This window comes from Hippocampus bargibanti, linkage group LG10 (assembly GCF_051943395.1).
Source record: "Hippocampus bargibanti isolate YZ-2025 linkage group LG10, ASM5194339v1, whole genome shotgun sequence".
Lineage (NCBI taxonomy): Eukaryota > Metazoa > Chordata > Actinopteri > Syngnathiformes > Syngnathidae > Hippocampus > Hippocampus bargibanti.
This window is the reverse complement of record NC_142743.1, coordinates 5,820,903-5,838,068: the sequence shown is the minus strand read 5'-3', so window position 1 is coordinate 5,838,068 and position 17,166 is coordinate 5,820,903. Positions and strand designations below refer to the sequence as shown.

The following is a 17,166-nucleotide window of genomic DNA, read 5'->3' as shown; positions in this document are numbered from 1 at the left end:
GAAAAGTGGAACTTGTCGATATTAAGGGTCAATCATTTCGGATAATTCAACTGCGGGGAGGCACCGTGGTCATGGGAGAAAAGAAACAGTAGAAACAGCATCAACAATGCGCAGCTCCCTGGCAGAGTATGTTGAGGCTCAACAGGGACCCATAAAAGCAAGAATAAAATCAAGAAAGTGCTGGAGCAGTGATAGCATTCTCCTCACCCTGGCCCCTGTAGATTTTCTTATCACTCGCTAACACCAGTATGGCACAGTTAAACACTTACACGCTCACTGAGTCATTTACTGCTCTACTTCCATTCGCTCTCTCCTCTATTCCTCTGAGGTTCTCAATCCCTTCACACTCAACGACTTAACCCCTGTCTTTCATTTCGCCCTCTGCGCTTGTGCTTGAATCCACCAGCAACCATTAACCGCGGCATGTGTCTGCGATAACTAAAGGAACGTTTTGTTGGGCGCCACGTTCCTGACGCGTGGCGTACATCAACCACAAATGATCAGTTCTGCATTTCTCTAAATGAGTCTTTCTTTGCCCAGGAGAAAATGGATGGATGGACGGATGCTGATAAGTGAATGACTAACAGCACAGGCACCATAAAATCTCAAGTTGATCAATTCATTTCTGACTGTCAGTTGCATCTTAATCTTCAGGGTGAGAGGGGGGAGGTGTGAAGACATCCAGGATGTACATCACCTGCATGCGGGTATCCGAATAGGGTCACTCCTTTCCAGAAGGCTGCCAATGTGTCTCTAACGGCTGCAGTCAGAGACTAATTGAGGCTGTGATTTCATGTGAAAACTGTTGAATATATGGACAACCAGAAGTCACCATCTTATGCCCTCACGTTCCTCGCTCTCCTTTGTCTTTGTCTTTGCCCTGATGGAATACTTTCAGATATCTTCAGATCGCTGCTGTCACCTCCTCCCCCATTTTTCCTCTCCATCATCATCCATTTGTCTACTTGTGCAATCCACCTCCCCACCTCCACCCACCTCCACCCACCTCTGCTAGCCTTGCTCACTCCCTCTCTGCGTTCCACAGCTCACCTGCCCTACCCCCCGTTTTACCTCATCCCCATCACAGGCCATCAGGTTAGTGTCAAATCTTTAGTAAATGCCTGACGGCTAGCCAGGCTGGTCACGAGTGCTGGAGCTAATTACCAGATTCCTTCAATAATGAGTTTTTCTTCTTGTCTTTTAGTCCATTGACGCATTTTCCCCCTCATCATATCACTTAAAATCTGTGCTGCTGACAAATTGGAAAAGCATCAACATTTCGTGATCCAAGAATTATACTTCTTATACTCCATTTTGCAGAGCCTCCTTCCTCTGTACAGTTGTCTCCTCTCACACCTTTTCTCTAAATCGAATTGGGTGGTTGACTTAAATACGGGGTTGATCTTGTTTTTTTCTGTCTCAGTCGTTGCTCTCCTCCTACTGTCCCCATGCATCTGCGTCTGCCTCCCCCTCCACCTCATAGTATTTGTTTTCACATCGAACTCAGTTTTAGAATTTATCAATTTAATTGTACCTCGTTTCCCTGCCCTTCATTTCCTCTGAGTGATCGTTTTCTTTCTTTTTTTCTTTTCTTTTTTATTTGTTGCTATTTTTTGCCCTCCTATATCAATTCTCTACCCACTCTCAGTTCTTATCTCTTGCTCAATGGTATTGTTGTTTTGAAATAGCATCGCAAAGGGACAAGTTATCTCTATTCTGTGGTCACAGCCAATGAAATTGGCTCTACAGTGCTTCATTTTATGTAGAGAGCACTCAGTTTGAGTATGTTTCACCACAATCACTAATACCAGATTGACAGCTTAGCTCCTATAGGGACCAGACATTAGGACTTGCCTGAATTTTGTGATCTTAATCAACATATTTCTATCAATGATAATCAGAGATGGTCGAGTACCAATACCAGATCTCAGTTTCGGCATGACACCTGGCCTTATTTCAAAGTTTCAGTATCATGAGGACATGCGTTACCAGTATGGGACAACCATTTATACTACTATCACAAACCTATATGAATGAAAAGGGTTAACATCGTTATAACTTCATTAATTAAATGTATTCCACCATACAATGCTTTCTGGGAATGAATGGCTTTACCGTCATGAAATGTGGACATTCGATAAACATCCCTTTTGTGGCGCTGTTCAAGCTTGTACGGGCGACGTGTTGCCACATTTCATGGTTGAAATAAATAAATAAATAAATAAAAATAAATAAATAAAATAATTTTCGTGGATGTTTTTTTTTTTTTTTTTTTTTTGCCTTTGGGGGAAAGTTGCCGACCCACTTGTGTTGCTAAGCTGTTCCTGTACATTTGTGAGTGTGTGCTTTAGTAACAAGTTAAAAGTGTACCAATCATTGACACTATCAGATAGTGGCTCACATTAGTAGTAGCAAGACAATATGTCTTTTTTGGTAGCATTATTTTCACTGCAGCATTGCTATAATATGGCATTAGATTTCTTCATTAGAGATAAAATTGTGTTGACAAAACTTTGGTTAAATGGTAGATAATCCTAAATGTTACGTGAGGCACTGTCATATTGAATTTAATTCTTTTTGCTTGGCAGCATTCCTTGAGGGCGGCCCGGTAGCCGAGTGGTTAGCACACCGGCTTCACAGTGCAGAGGTCGCCGGTTCGCGTCCTGGTCTGGCCTCCCCGTGTGGAGTTTGCATGTTCTCCTCGGACCCGCGTGGGTTTTCTCCGGGTCCTCCGGTTTCCTCCCACACTCCAAAAACATGCATGGCAGGCAGATTGACCACTCCAAATTGTCCCTAGGTGTGAGTGTGAGAGTGACTGATGTATGTCTTTGTGTGCCCCGCGATTGGCTGGCAACTAATTCAGGGTCTCCCCCGCCTCGTGCCCGAAGACAGCTGAGATAGGCTCCAGCAACCCCCACGACCCTAATGAGGAATAAGCGGTACGGAAAATGAGATGAGAGATGAGTATTCCTTGAAAAGTTGTTCATCCACATATTTTGATTCACCAGTACATTCTTTGGTTCATTTTATTTGTCCATTTAATTACATTATTTTTATTGTCTGTTTAACACAAAATGTAAAATCAAATCAAAAAAGACTAAAATTGCAGTCAATGTCATGCAATTCTTGGGGAAAATGCTGTATAGTATTGGACACTGTAAGACCTTCTTCAAATTTGTAATTGTTTTGGGAATCATTTTGTGTATCAAAGTTATGAGTGGTACTGCTACCTGTTATCGCATGCCTGCCAACTACTCCGGTTTTGCCGTAAAAATTATGGTTTGTCATTATCCCATTCCGGGTTACGGGTTAATAATGAAAATTACGGTTTCCAATAAAAACAATAAATCCAAAATCACCAAAACAGTAAGTACTGTACTCAACGTTAATTCAAAACACGAGAACAGCCGATCGGCACAGTGCTAGCTGTTAGCTTTCTTTAGATGAATTGTGCATGCGCGTGGTACGGGTCTTTCCTGGAATCCAGAGTGACAGCTCATTCCTGGAATTGAGTTAGTGTCGTTTTTAATCATTGTCATGTAATGTAAAAGGTGAAAATGACGCGGGTTTGAGTTTCATACCTGTAAACCTTGGCTAATGGCTGCTCGTATAAATGATTACAATTCCCATATAAAAGTTGTCGTACACCGTACATTATTTAAAATGATTAAAAAAACACAAACAAGCGGAAGTGCAGACAGATTACTGGACCCTGGCATATTACCAGGCTTTTCTGGTTTCAGAAGTTGCCAGGTATGTATCGGTATCCACGACTACTGAAGAATTACTCATACTGATAGCGGCCCGTTATCCAACATCCGTCATCTTCATCATGGTTTGTTAGGGAATAGAAGGACGTGGTGTATTGCTTTCACATCAAATTCTATGGCCCGATGTACATTTCACAACATGGGGAAAACAAAGTTGTATGGAATTTCCCAAATGATAATGTATGTATAGTATAGCTACTCAGATAGAGTAAATCAAAATAAATATATGCTGGTGGTCCCAACCTGTATAGGTGATAAACGACATACCGGCAACCCTAACCTGATTGAGTAAGAATTTGGCCAAAATGTATTTCTGAGAGACATTAAATGTTTATGTCAATGTTAAATGCACCCTTTACAGCTATTCCATGTGACCTGTACCCTAAAGAAGTGGTTGCAGCCTGTGTAAGAAGTCCGATATTTACTTAATGATGGAACATTTTGTTTTGTCTCCCACCGCACACTTCTGTCTCTCACTCTGTCCATCTGTTCCACCAAGTCGTGTGATCTAAAGGGTCTATAGATCACCTCACCACCTTCTGTGGAACATGGTGGGGGTTAAAGAATGGATGGGGCTTATTTTAGTACTCCGATGCACTCACTCCCTAAAACACACACACACCCTCTTACCAGCACCACCAGCTGTTAACAATGATGGCAAATTGGGTTCTAGGCCCATTTGTGCTTGCAATTTAGCATCTCGAGTTAGTTATCAGCTGAGGCTGATATCTGGTTGAACGGAATATTAGCTTTTTTTATCCTCTTTCTGAAACCGCGTGACTCCAGAGAAGAGGAGAAAATATGTTTCAGAGTATGGTGTGTAGTTCAATATGATGGAGGGAAGGCGGAGGGACAAAAGCATTATCAAAATGCCTCGAAAATGAAAAAGCCAAATGAAATATAGAGGATCAAAAGAAATACTCCATATAGTCTACAATGTGGGAGGCCGGGAGACAGGCAGATAGTTGAGTAGAATCCAATAATGTGATAACGCTGCACAGTAGTGGTAATATTTCTACACCCTCTTGCTTTTAGTTCCATTTCTACTTTTTACAGAAGATTTCATCATATTACCGAAGGCCATTTTGGCTCTTTGTGGATAATAGGCTGCTGTGGAATTATTGGCAATGCTGGCTTGCAGTTAATGGTCATTCTACAGTCACATGTCTCACTCTCTCTCTGTCTCACTCCCTCCCGTGCTAGAGACTGAAGGGTAAGGTGCAGCGAAGATTAATGACATACATAGATGGACAGAGTCAGGGGCAATAAAGATAGCTAAAGGTGCAGCTTGTCGGGAGGTGGTGTGGGGGGTGCTCATCTTGGGAGAAAATAGGAAATAGAGAGTTTGTGCTTGGTGGCTGTTTTTCAGCGGTGGGTAAATGTTGGTATACTTTTTCTTCTAATACAATAAATGGAAAAGATAATGGGATTTGGTCCTCTCCCACCACAGGTCAACCACCATTTTTCTTCCGAGACGTGTACCACCCATGATGCTTTTCATCAAAATAAGACTCACTTAACAAGTGTGTGCTCATTCAGCAATCAAAATATGCAATGTGTCCAGTACATGTATTTCTATCTCAATTAAATCATTTTAAAAGAGTGACTTGGCATTAAAAGTTGCATTCCCTTTATTTTCATGCGCAGGCTAGCGAGAAGTCATTGCATTACAGCAAAATGAAGGGCAAGGTGGGGGGGAGACAAAAGGGATGAAGAAATCAAGATGGAAGGAGGCATAGATGCGGACGAGCAAACAGTAATGTAGAGACGCGAGAAGGGGAAGAGAAAAAGCGGAAACAAAGACAGGAAGCGAGAGATGGAGAGGCTGAAGAGGAATGCAGCGGGGTGGAGGCGGACAGCCTCCTGCTCTGAGACCACATGAGAGAGAGAAATAGAGAGTGAGAGAGCAAAAGAGTGATAGCCTCGCAGCAGCACCTAATGGCTTTTCTGGAGAGAGAAGGAGAGGGCGGGGAAGGAAAAGAAAGGAGGGGAGGAGAAGGTGTAATGAGGGGACTATCACAGAGGCAGAGACACATTTAGAGACCATGAGATGGAGGGAAAGACAAAGAAAGAGAGATAGCGATGGCACGGCCAACCGAGAAAGATAGAAGGGGTAAATGGTAAAGGCAATAAGCGATGATCAATAAGCGAATGATCAGTAAGATGAAAGCGAACTGATCCTCAATGTAGAGAAAATGAACTGGTTGACAAGCGGCCAACACATAGTAAGAGGGTGAATAAAAAGTGAGTGAGCTATACTGCTGTGATGAAGCGGTCCAGACGAGCCTTGGCGGTTCACAAAGGGAGAAGGAAAATGGGAAGGTGCGCGGAGAAGGAGGGAGGAAGGGTGGCGCAGGGCAGACAAGCACCCGGACAGATGGATCTGAGGACAGGATGTGCTTCAATCAGTCAAAATGAAGATGAATGACAGAACGATGAGCCAGAAAGCGAATGAGAAGAGGGGGAGAGCGTTTGATGCAGAAGAAAGGAAGCCTGGGACACAACGCTTTCAGAGACAGTGAAGGAGGAAATTGAAAAGAAGGGTAGTTTCCTATCCTAACAAGGCAGAGGAAGGGAGGCAAACAAAGATGTGAGGACGGACACTCAGGAGGATTTTCTACCAGCTGTGTAATGACACTGATCCCGCAATTCTCTCCGGAAAGAACTCAAATAATTGCCGTGTGCTCAGAGCACACACACACAAACACACACATGCACACACACACATGAACATGATATCTTCTTCCCTTCTGTTTATGGCTATCTGTAGGTGTAAACTAGCTCAGAGTCGTTCAATATATTTCCTGTAATACACACACCGTCTCTGTGTATCCACATGCTTATACAGTATTCCTGTACGAGCAATAAAGCCGATTTATGAAAAGGCAGCTTTTCACTCGCGAATGACACAAAAAAAATGTTAGGGGGGTCACCTGCTGTGGCTTTGAGGTGGAGCTATGCCGTACCTTTCGCAGGCACCGTAATTAGATTACATACAAACACATCAATCTCTCATTTGCTACTTCTAATACGACTCCCACCGCTACCACACATGTGCATTTCGTGCACTTGTTCAAACACACACTCAGACTCCCTGTGTGTCTTTAAGGTTTCTGTGGTAACTGTTTCCAAGGTGATTTACTGTAGCACCTGGTCACTCTCAGGGTGGTACATTCATTCGCTCGCCACAAGCACTTGCGCGTCACCAATGATCTCATCCCTTCACTCTGTTCTCATTTTCTTTTCCCAGCTTGCATTACGAAGATGCTTCAGTCCTCCAGCCGATTATAGTGTAAATCTGTCACGTCTGAGTGCTCTGAAACATTGGCCACAGGAAAAGAAAGCACTTTTCTGCCTATCAGAGAATTGAAATTAGGCATTTATCAGCGCAAAAGGAATCAACATCAGTTCATCATTTATTTGCAATGATGCCTTTGTCATGTTTGCATGTATACTTTGGTGACTGAAGAGCTGAAGGACACCAGCTAAGGAAGTAAGCAATATTCAAACACTGCATAAAACGCTGGTCCATCCACCTCTAATTTATCTATAATTCAATCCCTATGATTAATGGAAATAATTTCACTTGCACATGTATTCAAGGGTCAAACTGCTGCCATTGTAGAACTTTGATATACTGGATGATCAAAGAATTATCTATTTGAAAACTGTTGTCATACATATGGTGCATCACATTATAAGGAAGCAAAAATAGCGGCTGCAGTTGTGTGATGCATCCACTCGATGGAGTTATGCCAAAGAGAACACAATACAACCTCCATTACAATACAGTTTTATTCATATAGGGCTTTCATACCCGCTGCAGCGGAAACAAAAGTGCCTCATTTCCATTCAAGAAATCTAACGATTGATCTCCATGTATGTTGCGCCAGATTATTAAAATTGGTTGTATTTTCTTCTGAAAATTAATGCTTTTAGGATGCTTAAGTATTTGCACGTTTAACTGTCTTCAAAAAAGGTCACACAATTGTAGACCAAGTCAGGGTGTCCCCCTGCCTGAAGATGGCTGGGATAGGCTCCAGCTAATGAGGATAAAGCGGTCTGGAAAATGGATGGATGGATGCAACTAATTATAGACAGAAGTTATCCAGTCTGAGCATCTTCGACTTTATTAAGTTCATGGAGTTGCTTGTTCTATAGCCACAAGGGGACATAAGCCAGTGTCTTCTTGTGCCGGTCCCAAGCCCGGAAAAATACAGAGGGCTGTGTCAGTAAGGGCATCCGACGTAAAAGCTTGGCTAAAACAAACATGCGAATCAAACCTCTGAAGATGGAGGACACTGATTCTCTGTGGCGACCCCTTGAAGGGAAAAGTTGAAAGGAAAAGAAGATATCCCAAGTAAACACGGTCACTGTACACGGCTGCAGCATGTACAAGCTGCGCAAGTCCGTTGCACAAGATAATCAAAGAATTAGGAATCTTGGCGATGGAGCGCTTGCCTCCATCTTTGTAGGGGCTCGCTTATGTCGACAGACTTTGGACTGCAAATACTCAGAGGTCCGCAGCGCTTAGCAGGCTAATTTCAACAACACTACAGAGGGTGAAAAAGATGCACTATTTTTGGTCCTTTGGGTATTTTTGATGCAACAGATGTTATACAGTCATGGTATAAGGAAACATTTTAAATCAATTTTAATTAGAATCTTAATTGTCATTCTATGTTGGGGTTTCACCCGAACTGCTGTGTCGTTTATCCACTTATTGTCAAAGAACATAACCTCATTTCATGTTCTCTCATCTGTGAGTGTGTATATAGTGACTTCCAAGATACGCTGTAAATGTAGTGTTTTCCTCCGCACATACACTGTGTGTGCAATTCAGAAATAGGCCAATTCAGATTTACAGCCCAGAGATGTTCAAGATTCAGCAGACCCCTGTGGGGAACAGGGCTGCTCTCCAAAACTGATTATGAGTTTGAGGAGGTGGTGTTGGGAACAGTGGGTGGATATGTTCTTCACAGGAGGAAATAGCGTCCGCATGCATACTCATGTCCTTGTTATTGTACGAGTGTGGGTCAAAGAGGTGGTGTCTTCACACATGGAGATCCATGACCATTTGAAAATTGTCGTATCGTACTGCGCCATCTGCTCATCGTTATATGTGGTTGCACTGAATGTCATGTGTTATACGGAGCTGCCTGCAAGAGCAGCAAATTTGAAGTCTGGGCATAAAAACAGAACTGTGTTGTTTTTCCTCAAGTGAAATCTGTTATACGTGACGAAAAAGTGCATCTTGACAGCACACTTTTCGTGCGTTTATTATAATGGAATGGCAATCACTATAAACACATTTTTCTCACATTCTTTCATCCTCGCTCAATCACACATTGCTTACCCAGACTTGGGAAACAATCAGCTGTCATTTCAGTGTTTAAAGTGAGTGTTTCGCCACGCTGAGCCTCCTTCTTTATCTCTGCTAGAGCTGGAGCTATCGGATGTTTTAGTATTCGGATATCCTGCTTAAAATCACATATCGTATAATCAGGTGTAGGACACGTAGATAATGGCGTAGTGGTACACTCATCTGACTTGGGTGTGTCCAGGATTCCCACACAGTAACGGTGTGGATGTGAATATAGGGATACACACCAGCGCCTCTTCTGACCCACCCTGTTCAGGCTAAGGTACTTGAATTGCATTGCAGCAAAGTTTTTTTCCTCTGCAGAAACATTAGTGAAAATTTAGATAAATCTCTTCCCTTGTATTTTGGTCTTTGAAAAAAGTGACCTCCGAACTGCGGAAGCGATTTTGTCAGCTTAAACTCACTTGAGTAAGCCTGATTTATTAACTCATTCACTGCCAGACAATGTGCAAAAATATGTGAGGGTTTTTATCATTTTCACTGAAATTGCAGGACCCATAGAATTTAGTTTTAGGACTACATAAACATACATTTCAGCATAAGAAACCTTAGACTCTCTTCTTTCATCAGAAAAAAAGAGTCTCAAGTTATATGGGTCTGGAGTTATCTGAGCTTGAAATGGGGGCGGCTGTACAAAATACAATACATACATCATCTGTTCTGATGACTTTGATGTTTTAAATTTTGCTCCTGCTGACTTTATTTAATACAATTTGTCAATTCCACCCTGTTCCGCCCTCCTGCCTGCATTTTTGGGGTTCACAACCATCCACCACCTCGCAAATCGTGACAATAATAGATTATTTTATACAGATACCACAAGAAAAAAAATGTAAACCGCTCATAATTTGGTTTCAGGATTCCCTGGAAGCTAGCCAGTACCGTATTTTCCTGATTATAAGGCACACCTTCAACGAATAACATATTTCAAAGCTTTTTCTATATATAGGTAACATCCGACTTACGACCGGGTTCCGTTCCGACCAAACGGTCGGAAGTCAAAAGGGTCGGAAGTCGAAATCCATTCAAAATGTTGAATAGATTCAGTGCTAAATGACTTGCAAACGATCTGATTCAGACGCCACGGGGACAGGCCGGCGTGGGTCTGGGTCGCCGGTGTTCTACCAGTGTCCCTCTCCCCGGCCTTACTCCACTCTCCGCTCCGAGGCACGGCCCGACCCCGCGGCCGTCTGCGGTGCCGACTCGCCCGACCCGCCACCCGACCCCGAAGCAGAACGAACTGTCTCAAAGAGGCGGCGTGGTCGTTGCGGCAATCCTGAGCACCGACGCCGGGCCACTGCCGGCGTCGGTGGATCCTCCTCCTGCTCTTTTCGCGGGGGAACTCCAACTGCACATGTCTGAACAATCCACCCATGTTTAAAATGATACAACTGCTGTAGTGACTCGCAATTACCTCGTTGCTATTGCAGCTGCTTAAAGTGCCCTTTGACAGCAAATCCAGCATAGCAAGAACCCTGGAAACCAGATTTGCCTGGAATGAGCATGAAAGCTGCAATGTTTTTGTCACCATAGCTTTGGAGGTCTCCAGTGTGCGCTTGCACAAAACTTCGTGAAATGTTGGCCCGTTTGTCCTCTAAATTTCAATCAAATTCTATCAAACAAGCCCATACTGTATATTGTCTTGTTTTTGCACGTCAACCAGTGGTGGACCATTAGGGCCTGCAAGGCCTTCTCTGCTGGCCTAAACATATCTTAATTACAGACCAATGTTAATTTTATTTTGTCCATGAATTCTCATTAAATAAGTCAAAATTTTATTTCAGCTTCCTTCCTTTGCTTATCCCCTGTTGTGCTGCTTCCAGATGTGTGTTTTCGTATTTCCGCATTGAACCAATCACATTTCAACCATCATTTGTTACCGGGGTCAGAAATCTACCTGTAGGCCTTCACAGTCAGTTCTGCAGGCCCTGGAGCAATGTCATCAATGTCGATGAAACTGTTGCCTTAACCAATTAGAATTCGAGTTGGCTACCCAAGGCCTGCTGGAAACGCGCTGGAAACGTTAGAGTTTTCGATGATGATTGGCTAGTCACTAGCCAATCATAGTATCACTAGCTGCTAGTCAAGAGTGTTCTGGCCAGAGCTGGCACACTGTATCTATCCCGAGCTGCATAAGCAAATATACTGTTGTGTTGATTTAATAGCAGAAATGGATTTGGTTGCAGATATACTGTTAAAGCCATTTTCAAGATGGACTTTTCAAGAATAGATCAAAGTCAGTCAAAAAGTCAAAGTAAGCTTTATTGTCAAATATGCTAATATGCATCACATACAGCACAGCATGGACATCATTAAGGTCGGACAGCTCTGAAGCTAGCAAAAATAGCAAACAATGTTGCGCTTTTATGCGGTTATCATGAGTCCACACGTTCATAGTAAAAATTCTAACAGTTTAATGACAGTATTTCTAAAGTTTCTTCAAGTCACAAGTTATTTCCTGGCCAACGTCACCCTCTAGTGGACTTGTAGTAATGTCACACCACACTCGCAGCTGATTGATTCAGCTGTAGTCCTACAGAAGGCCTATGAGTGACATGCACGGCCCGCCACTGATGTCAACACAGTGGATTTCTTTGCAGATGAAATACACGAACGTATTACAACTTTTGTGACAATATTCTTCGTTGCTCGAAAGTATTTAGTCCAGCTACACGACCACAATCTTAAATATGTTTTTGATGTTTTTGTGCTTCACCTTAGCTGAGAGTCTCGTGCTTCAAGACAGATATCTGTCCTCTCGGTGTGTGTAATTGGTTAGGCGGCAATTCATGTATAAAATAAAAAAAGTACATTGAAAAGAAGGTGAGCATTTCCAGCATGCTGTACTAAAGTTGGATTTGGTTCCCAATGTTTTATAAAAGTTTGACTCCCACCTTTTCACTCGGTCATCAAACAACATATATCACCCATGGAATAAAGCCAAATAAAATTCACACGCTCCGGCACACACAGGTACACATTGCTCTTCAAACAAAAAAAACAATCCTCCACAAGCAACCTTCAATGCATCTTTTTTTTAATTTCCACCACATCCCTTCCTTTTCTGCAACTTGACTTGTGTTAATGGCAGCTTCAAGAGACACTGACCCACTTGTATTGTTGAAGAGTGCAAATTAAGTGCCACAATGGCATGTGTCTTTTGAGACAGAAAACAGCAGGTGTAGAGATGGTTGAAATAACTCGGATTTTACAATATTGACATTTTTGAGCTGGGATGCAGTTTTTCCTTCTGAAACAAATGTGACAAATGAATCCTGAACAGAATATTTACATCAAATAGATAAGGTGTAGGATAGCCAGCATCTGCCACGTGTTGTGAAGGGCGATCAGGCACAGCAACCGTCGCTTCTGATTCCAGAGCCATCTGGCCCTTGTCGCAGCAACTGTTGCTTTCTTCTTCCCGGGGCCACGTTTTACTCCCCCTTAATCTTCTCCCTCACTCCTTCTTGCAAAAAGGCAGCTCTGCTCGCCTCATCCCTCCTCAAATGTCATCTCTCTCTCCTCATTTGGCAGCCTTTTTGACATGCGATACACTGCATGTTTGCGGTGCATCATTTGCCCCCAATATGACTAGCTTGTGTATTGACCACATCAACTCTAAGCAACGCGGACACCCTTGTGCCCATGTGTTTTCCGGGAGATTGAAGAGAGGAGAGTGTTTTAATCTTGGAGCGTTTGGAGAAATGTTGGTGGTGAAGAGGCAGGGTCTTGTTAGAGGGGGTGGCAGAATCGTTGATCAGAGCAGTCATGATTGAGCCATCTGCTGAGACCAATTACACGCACACACACACACACACACACACACACACACACACACACACACACACACACACACACACGCACGCGCGCAAACACACTTACACACTTACACACTGTTTAAATGTCACCAGTGCCACCTGTTGGTCAGCTCTTGTTACTCCTCCTGTTCCATCTCGTCTGAATGTGGTAAAACGAAGGAAGTTCCGTACCAACAGTAGATGAGACTCACATCTGAAAGTATCGATCAGTCTCGTGTGGCTCTCTACGCTATCTGAACACAACGCTTCTTCTTTCTCCACCGGGTTTTAGTGATATCTTGCGCCTCAGTGCAGTTAATAAGGCCGAAGCTTCGACCTACATCTGCTCACTTCCTACACTGGCAGTTACATGTGCTTGGCCGTTGAGGGACTGATGCATTCTGATGTGTACAGATCTCCCTTTGCTTGAAGATTCCTGCTGCTTCTCTTGCTTGTAGGTGAATATGCACTTCCAATTTAGCTGTCCAACTTTCAGACATTCAAAGAGTAAATGCATCCCCCCTGTGAGACAAGCTATTTCATCCTACTGGGTATGTGGCGTCACACGCGTGTATGATTTTGAAGTGTGTCTTTCAATTCCCCACAGGTATTAGCATATGGCTAAGTGGGGACGGAGATGCTCTTTATATGCTAATGAGATAATATTATGCATTAAGGACCAGTGACTGTAGCATAAAAAAAGAAATAAAAAAAGAACGTTATTATCGTGTTACCTTTATTTGTAAATGAAGTCCATGCGCTGCTTCTTCTGAAGAAAGGCATCTACACCTTCTTTCAGTGACGTGCAATCAGTGGAGGCAGGTGAGGCAGTGCCTCAGCTGTCATCATGGAAAGCTGTCATGGAAATATCAAATGAAAAAATAAATTAAACAGTTAGATGTATTTAGTGATTTGTACTTTAAAGTTCTTGTCCATTTAACTTCACCGTTTTAGGATTTTTTTTCAAAATCGCTGAATTTTCACATTTACCGTTCAAGTGGAGACGAGCGGTGACGTCATCGATAACGTCAGTGCCTCTCCAGCCATGAACCTCACCGCACGTCACTGCCTTCTTTGTAGAAGCCTTCCTTATCTTTCTTCAGTTTTAAGTGTATCTCTCCTTCTTTCAATTTAGATATGTAATCCTCCATTCTGAAAATAAGGCCAAGCAACACGAAAAAATGACTGGATGGTTGCACTTAACTTGCTAACTTTTTACTGTAGCTTGCTCTCACTAATTCTATTATTCTGCAGCCAAGGAGGCGCAAGAATCTCTGTAATCACCAGCGCCCCCTGTCATGCGGCAGGAGAACTGTTGCCTCACCTATGCACACAGTTATAAACACTGTTGTACAGTGTTTATAATGTACAGTGACTGTACATAAACCAGTTAAAGTGCACAGCCTCACCTGCCTCCCCTGACTGCACGTCATGAGTTCAGGACCAACCATTGTGAAGACTCGGGAGGATGCGGCTAAACATACCTGCACTCTCTTTGCACATGTGCATGCAAGAAAATTGCAGATTTTTTTGCTGTGTTGTCACTTTTAGGTAGCTCACTTGGCTGTTTTGAAGATTCAAACTGCACATACACGTATTTATGTATGAAGATCCAGCGAAGACAAATGCAAGCCCTTTTATTTGAGTCCTCACAGATCATCTCGCGTTTGTGATGAACGTATTTGAGATGACTCAAATAGATTTAAAAACCTTTAATGAACATGGCATAGGTGTCACTCGTTTATTTGTTTGTTTATTTATGTATTTACTGTTTTACAGATGACAACACTAAGGGGGGGGATCCCATGCTACAAAACAAAATAAATAACAACAAAAGGGATCGTGTACTCAACATTCCAAGATAGATGTTAATTCCAAGAGTTAGTCATTGTCAATACTGGACAGAAAGAAATAAACACATTGACCTCAACGCAGCTCACACAGCCAGTATATATGTCTGTTGGCATTCGCAGCCGTTATGTATGTCTGGCAGATGTGGTGAACATCAAGCCAATGTCAATAGCTTGACAACCAGTGGAAAAGTAACAACCTAACATCCTAATTTCTTCTGCACAAAATCGACTTGCATCGACAAAATGCCATCAATCAGTTTGGGCTCACGACAATTCATATAAGCTGTTCTGGGCACATTTAATGATAAAATCCTATGTGTGAACAGAATATGAACAGCAGATTGTCAACATTGACAGTTTACCAGGACCAGAAGAGGTTCATTGTCGAGGTACCACAGACACAAGCCTTCCAAGAAACACAGACAAAAACCATTTCTGACGCTTCACCTTTTACTTCCGCACAATTATACAGATAAGAAAGAAAAACTATGCAACAGATCGCAACTTCAGACTTAGATCCTGTCCATCAAGCACAATGTCCATCCATCAGCTCTATCACGAGGGGTAGTTGTGTTCAGTTCATACTGTCTATTTATTATCTAATTTACAACAGATTCTTTATTTACAGAGAGTCGCGTTTTTAGGTGTTCAATTACCTTGCATCTTTCGGCGTGTACTTCCACCTTTGTCAGAGTGTCACGGATGTTGTGTAATTGAACAGCTAAAAACGCCACTGTCTGTAAATAAAGAATTTTTTGTAAATTATGTCACCAGTGGTGCTGGAGCCTATTCGAGCCGTCTATGAGAATTAGGCAGGGGACCCCCTGAACTGATTGCCAGCCAATCGCAGCCAGAGAGCACAATATTATATAAATATAAAATATAAATTGGGTGAAAAAATGTCAGCGTCTAATAACTGTCAATGTCAGCCGCAACTTGCCTCTGTCACTACTACTACTGTTTTATAACATGATGGACTCTTTTGCTCTCCATCCAACTGATGATTGCCACTGTCTCTTTTATGTTGGTCTCTCCAGGAGCAAGGAGTAGTGGGAATGTCCCGACCACCAGGCGCCATCCTGCCTCCACAACCTGCCGGGGGCGTGGCCTCGGGGATGGGGCCTAACCAGGGGTCAGCTGCACCTCCGGGATATGTGGGTAACCAAAAGCAGGCAGCAATGATGAAACAGATGATGGCGATGGAGCAGGAGAAGAGGGTAAAGATGCACATGATGGAGCAGCAGAAGCAGCAGCTTTTAAGAGAGCAGAGGCAGCACCAGCAGCAGCTACTGGCGGAACAGGTGAACATTTTCATTTAGGCCCTTTTTCAATTAGTGAAATACTGTAGTTATTCGAGTATAACGCGCACACGTGTATAACGCGCACCCCTAATTTTCAATTAATAATCGGAATAAAATTGTGTTTCAGTTTTTCCCGGCTCAGACCAAGCATTGCGATAAAAAATAATTTATTGACAATGTAAACATTGAATGGAAACGCTGGATATATGTAATTGTGCAAAACAGCAATGCTAAACTCATGTTTCAGTGTGGGCGAGGAAAGGAAATGAAGCGTAGCTAAAGAAATTGTAATCACCAATCAAAAAAAAAGGAATGCGCGTGATCTTTCCCAGAATTGATCCGGAAGGGCGAGAATAGCCATGAAAATGCTGCCCCCTCCTGGAAGGGATAAAGCATTACATATATATGAGAATTTTCTCCCAGGCCTCGTTTATAACGTGCACCTAAACTTTGAGTTATTTTTAGGTAGAAAATGTTGCGCCTTATACTGAAATAAATACGGTATTATCATTATTTATTCCCATTTTGTTTGTTCATTAACAACTCTTGAATAACTGGGTAGCCCGTCGGCCTCATATGGCAAAAGTGTGGGGTTCGATTCAGACTTTGGCCTTCCTATGTTTGGTTTTCATGTTCTCTCCATACCAGCATAGGTTTTCTCCGGAGACTCCGGTATCCTCCCACATTCCAAAAACATGCATGGCGGGTTAATAGAACATTGTAAATTGTCTCGAGGTGTGAGTGCAGGCGGTTGTTTTGTCTGTGTGCACTGCAATTAGCTGGCAACCGGTTCAGGGTGATGCCCACCTACTGCCCAAAGACAAGTGGGATAGGCTCCAGCATGCCTGCAACCCTCACTAGGAAACGCGGATTAGAAAGTGATTAGAAATGGATGGAGGGATTTTGGTTCATTTGTACATCACGTATTTTTGTCCACAAATAAGAGCAGCTCATCCCCATGATGTTCCCTGCTTTTTCATGGTTGTATGTCTAATTGCCCTCTTCACCACTTGCCTTTCATCTCTCCAGCATGTGTGCACACGTATGTTCATGTTACTGGCC

The 17,166-nt window shown here is 42.8% G+C and overlaps 1 protein-coding gene across 2 annotated transcripts in view; it reads left to right on the top strand.

The window, feature by feature from the left end:
• maml3 (mastermind-like transcriptional coactivator 3) overlaps nt 1–17,166 on the top strand; it is a 203,623-nt gene that overhangs the window by 175,543 nt on the left and 10,914 nt on the right. For both annotated transcript variants that reach the window (XM_089006344.1, XM_089006343.1), the window contains one exon: nt 15,841–16,104. In XM_089006344.1, coding sequence (XP_088862470.1) covers nt 15,841–16,104 — 264 coding nt within the window. The remainder of the gene's footprint in view (nt 1–15,840; nt 16,105–17,166) is intronic.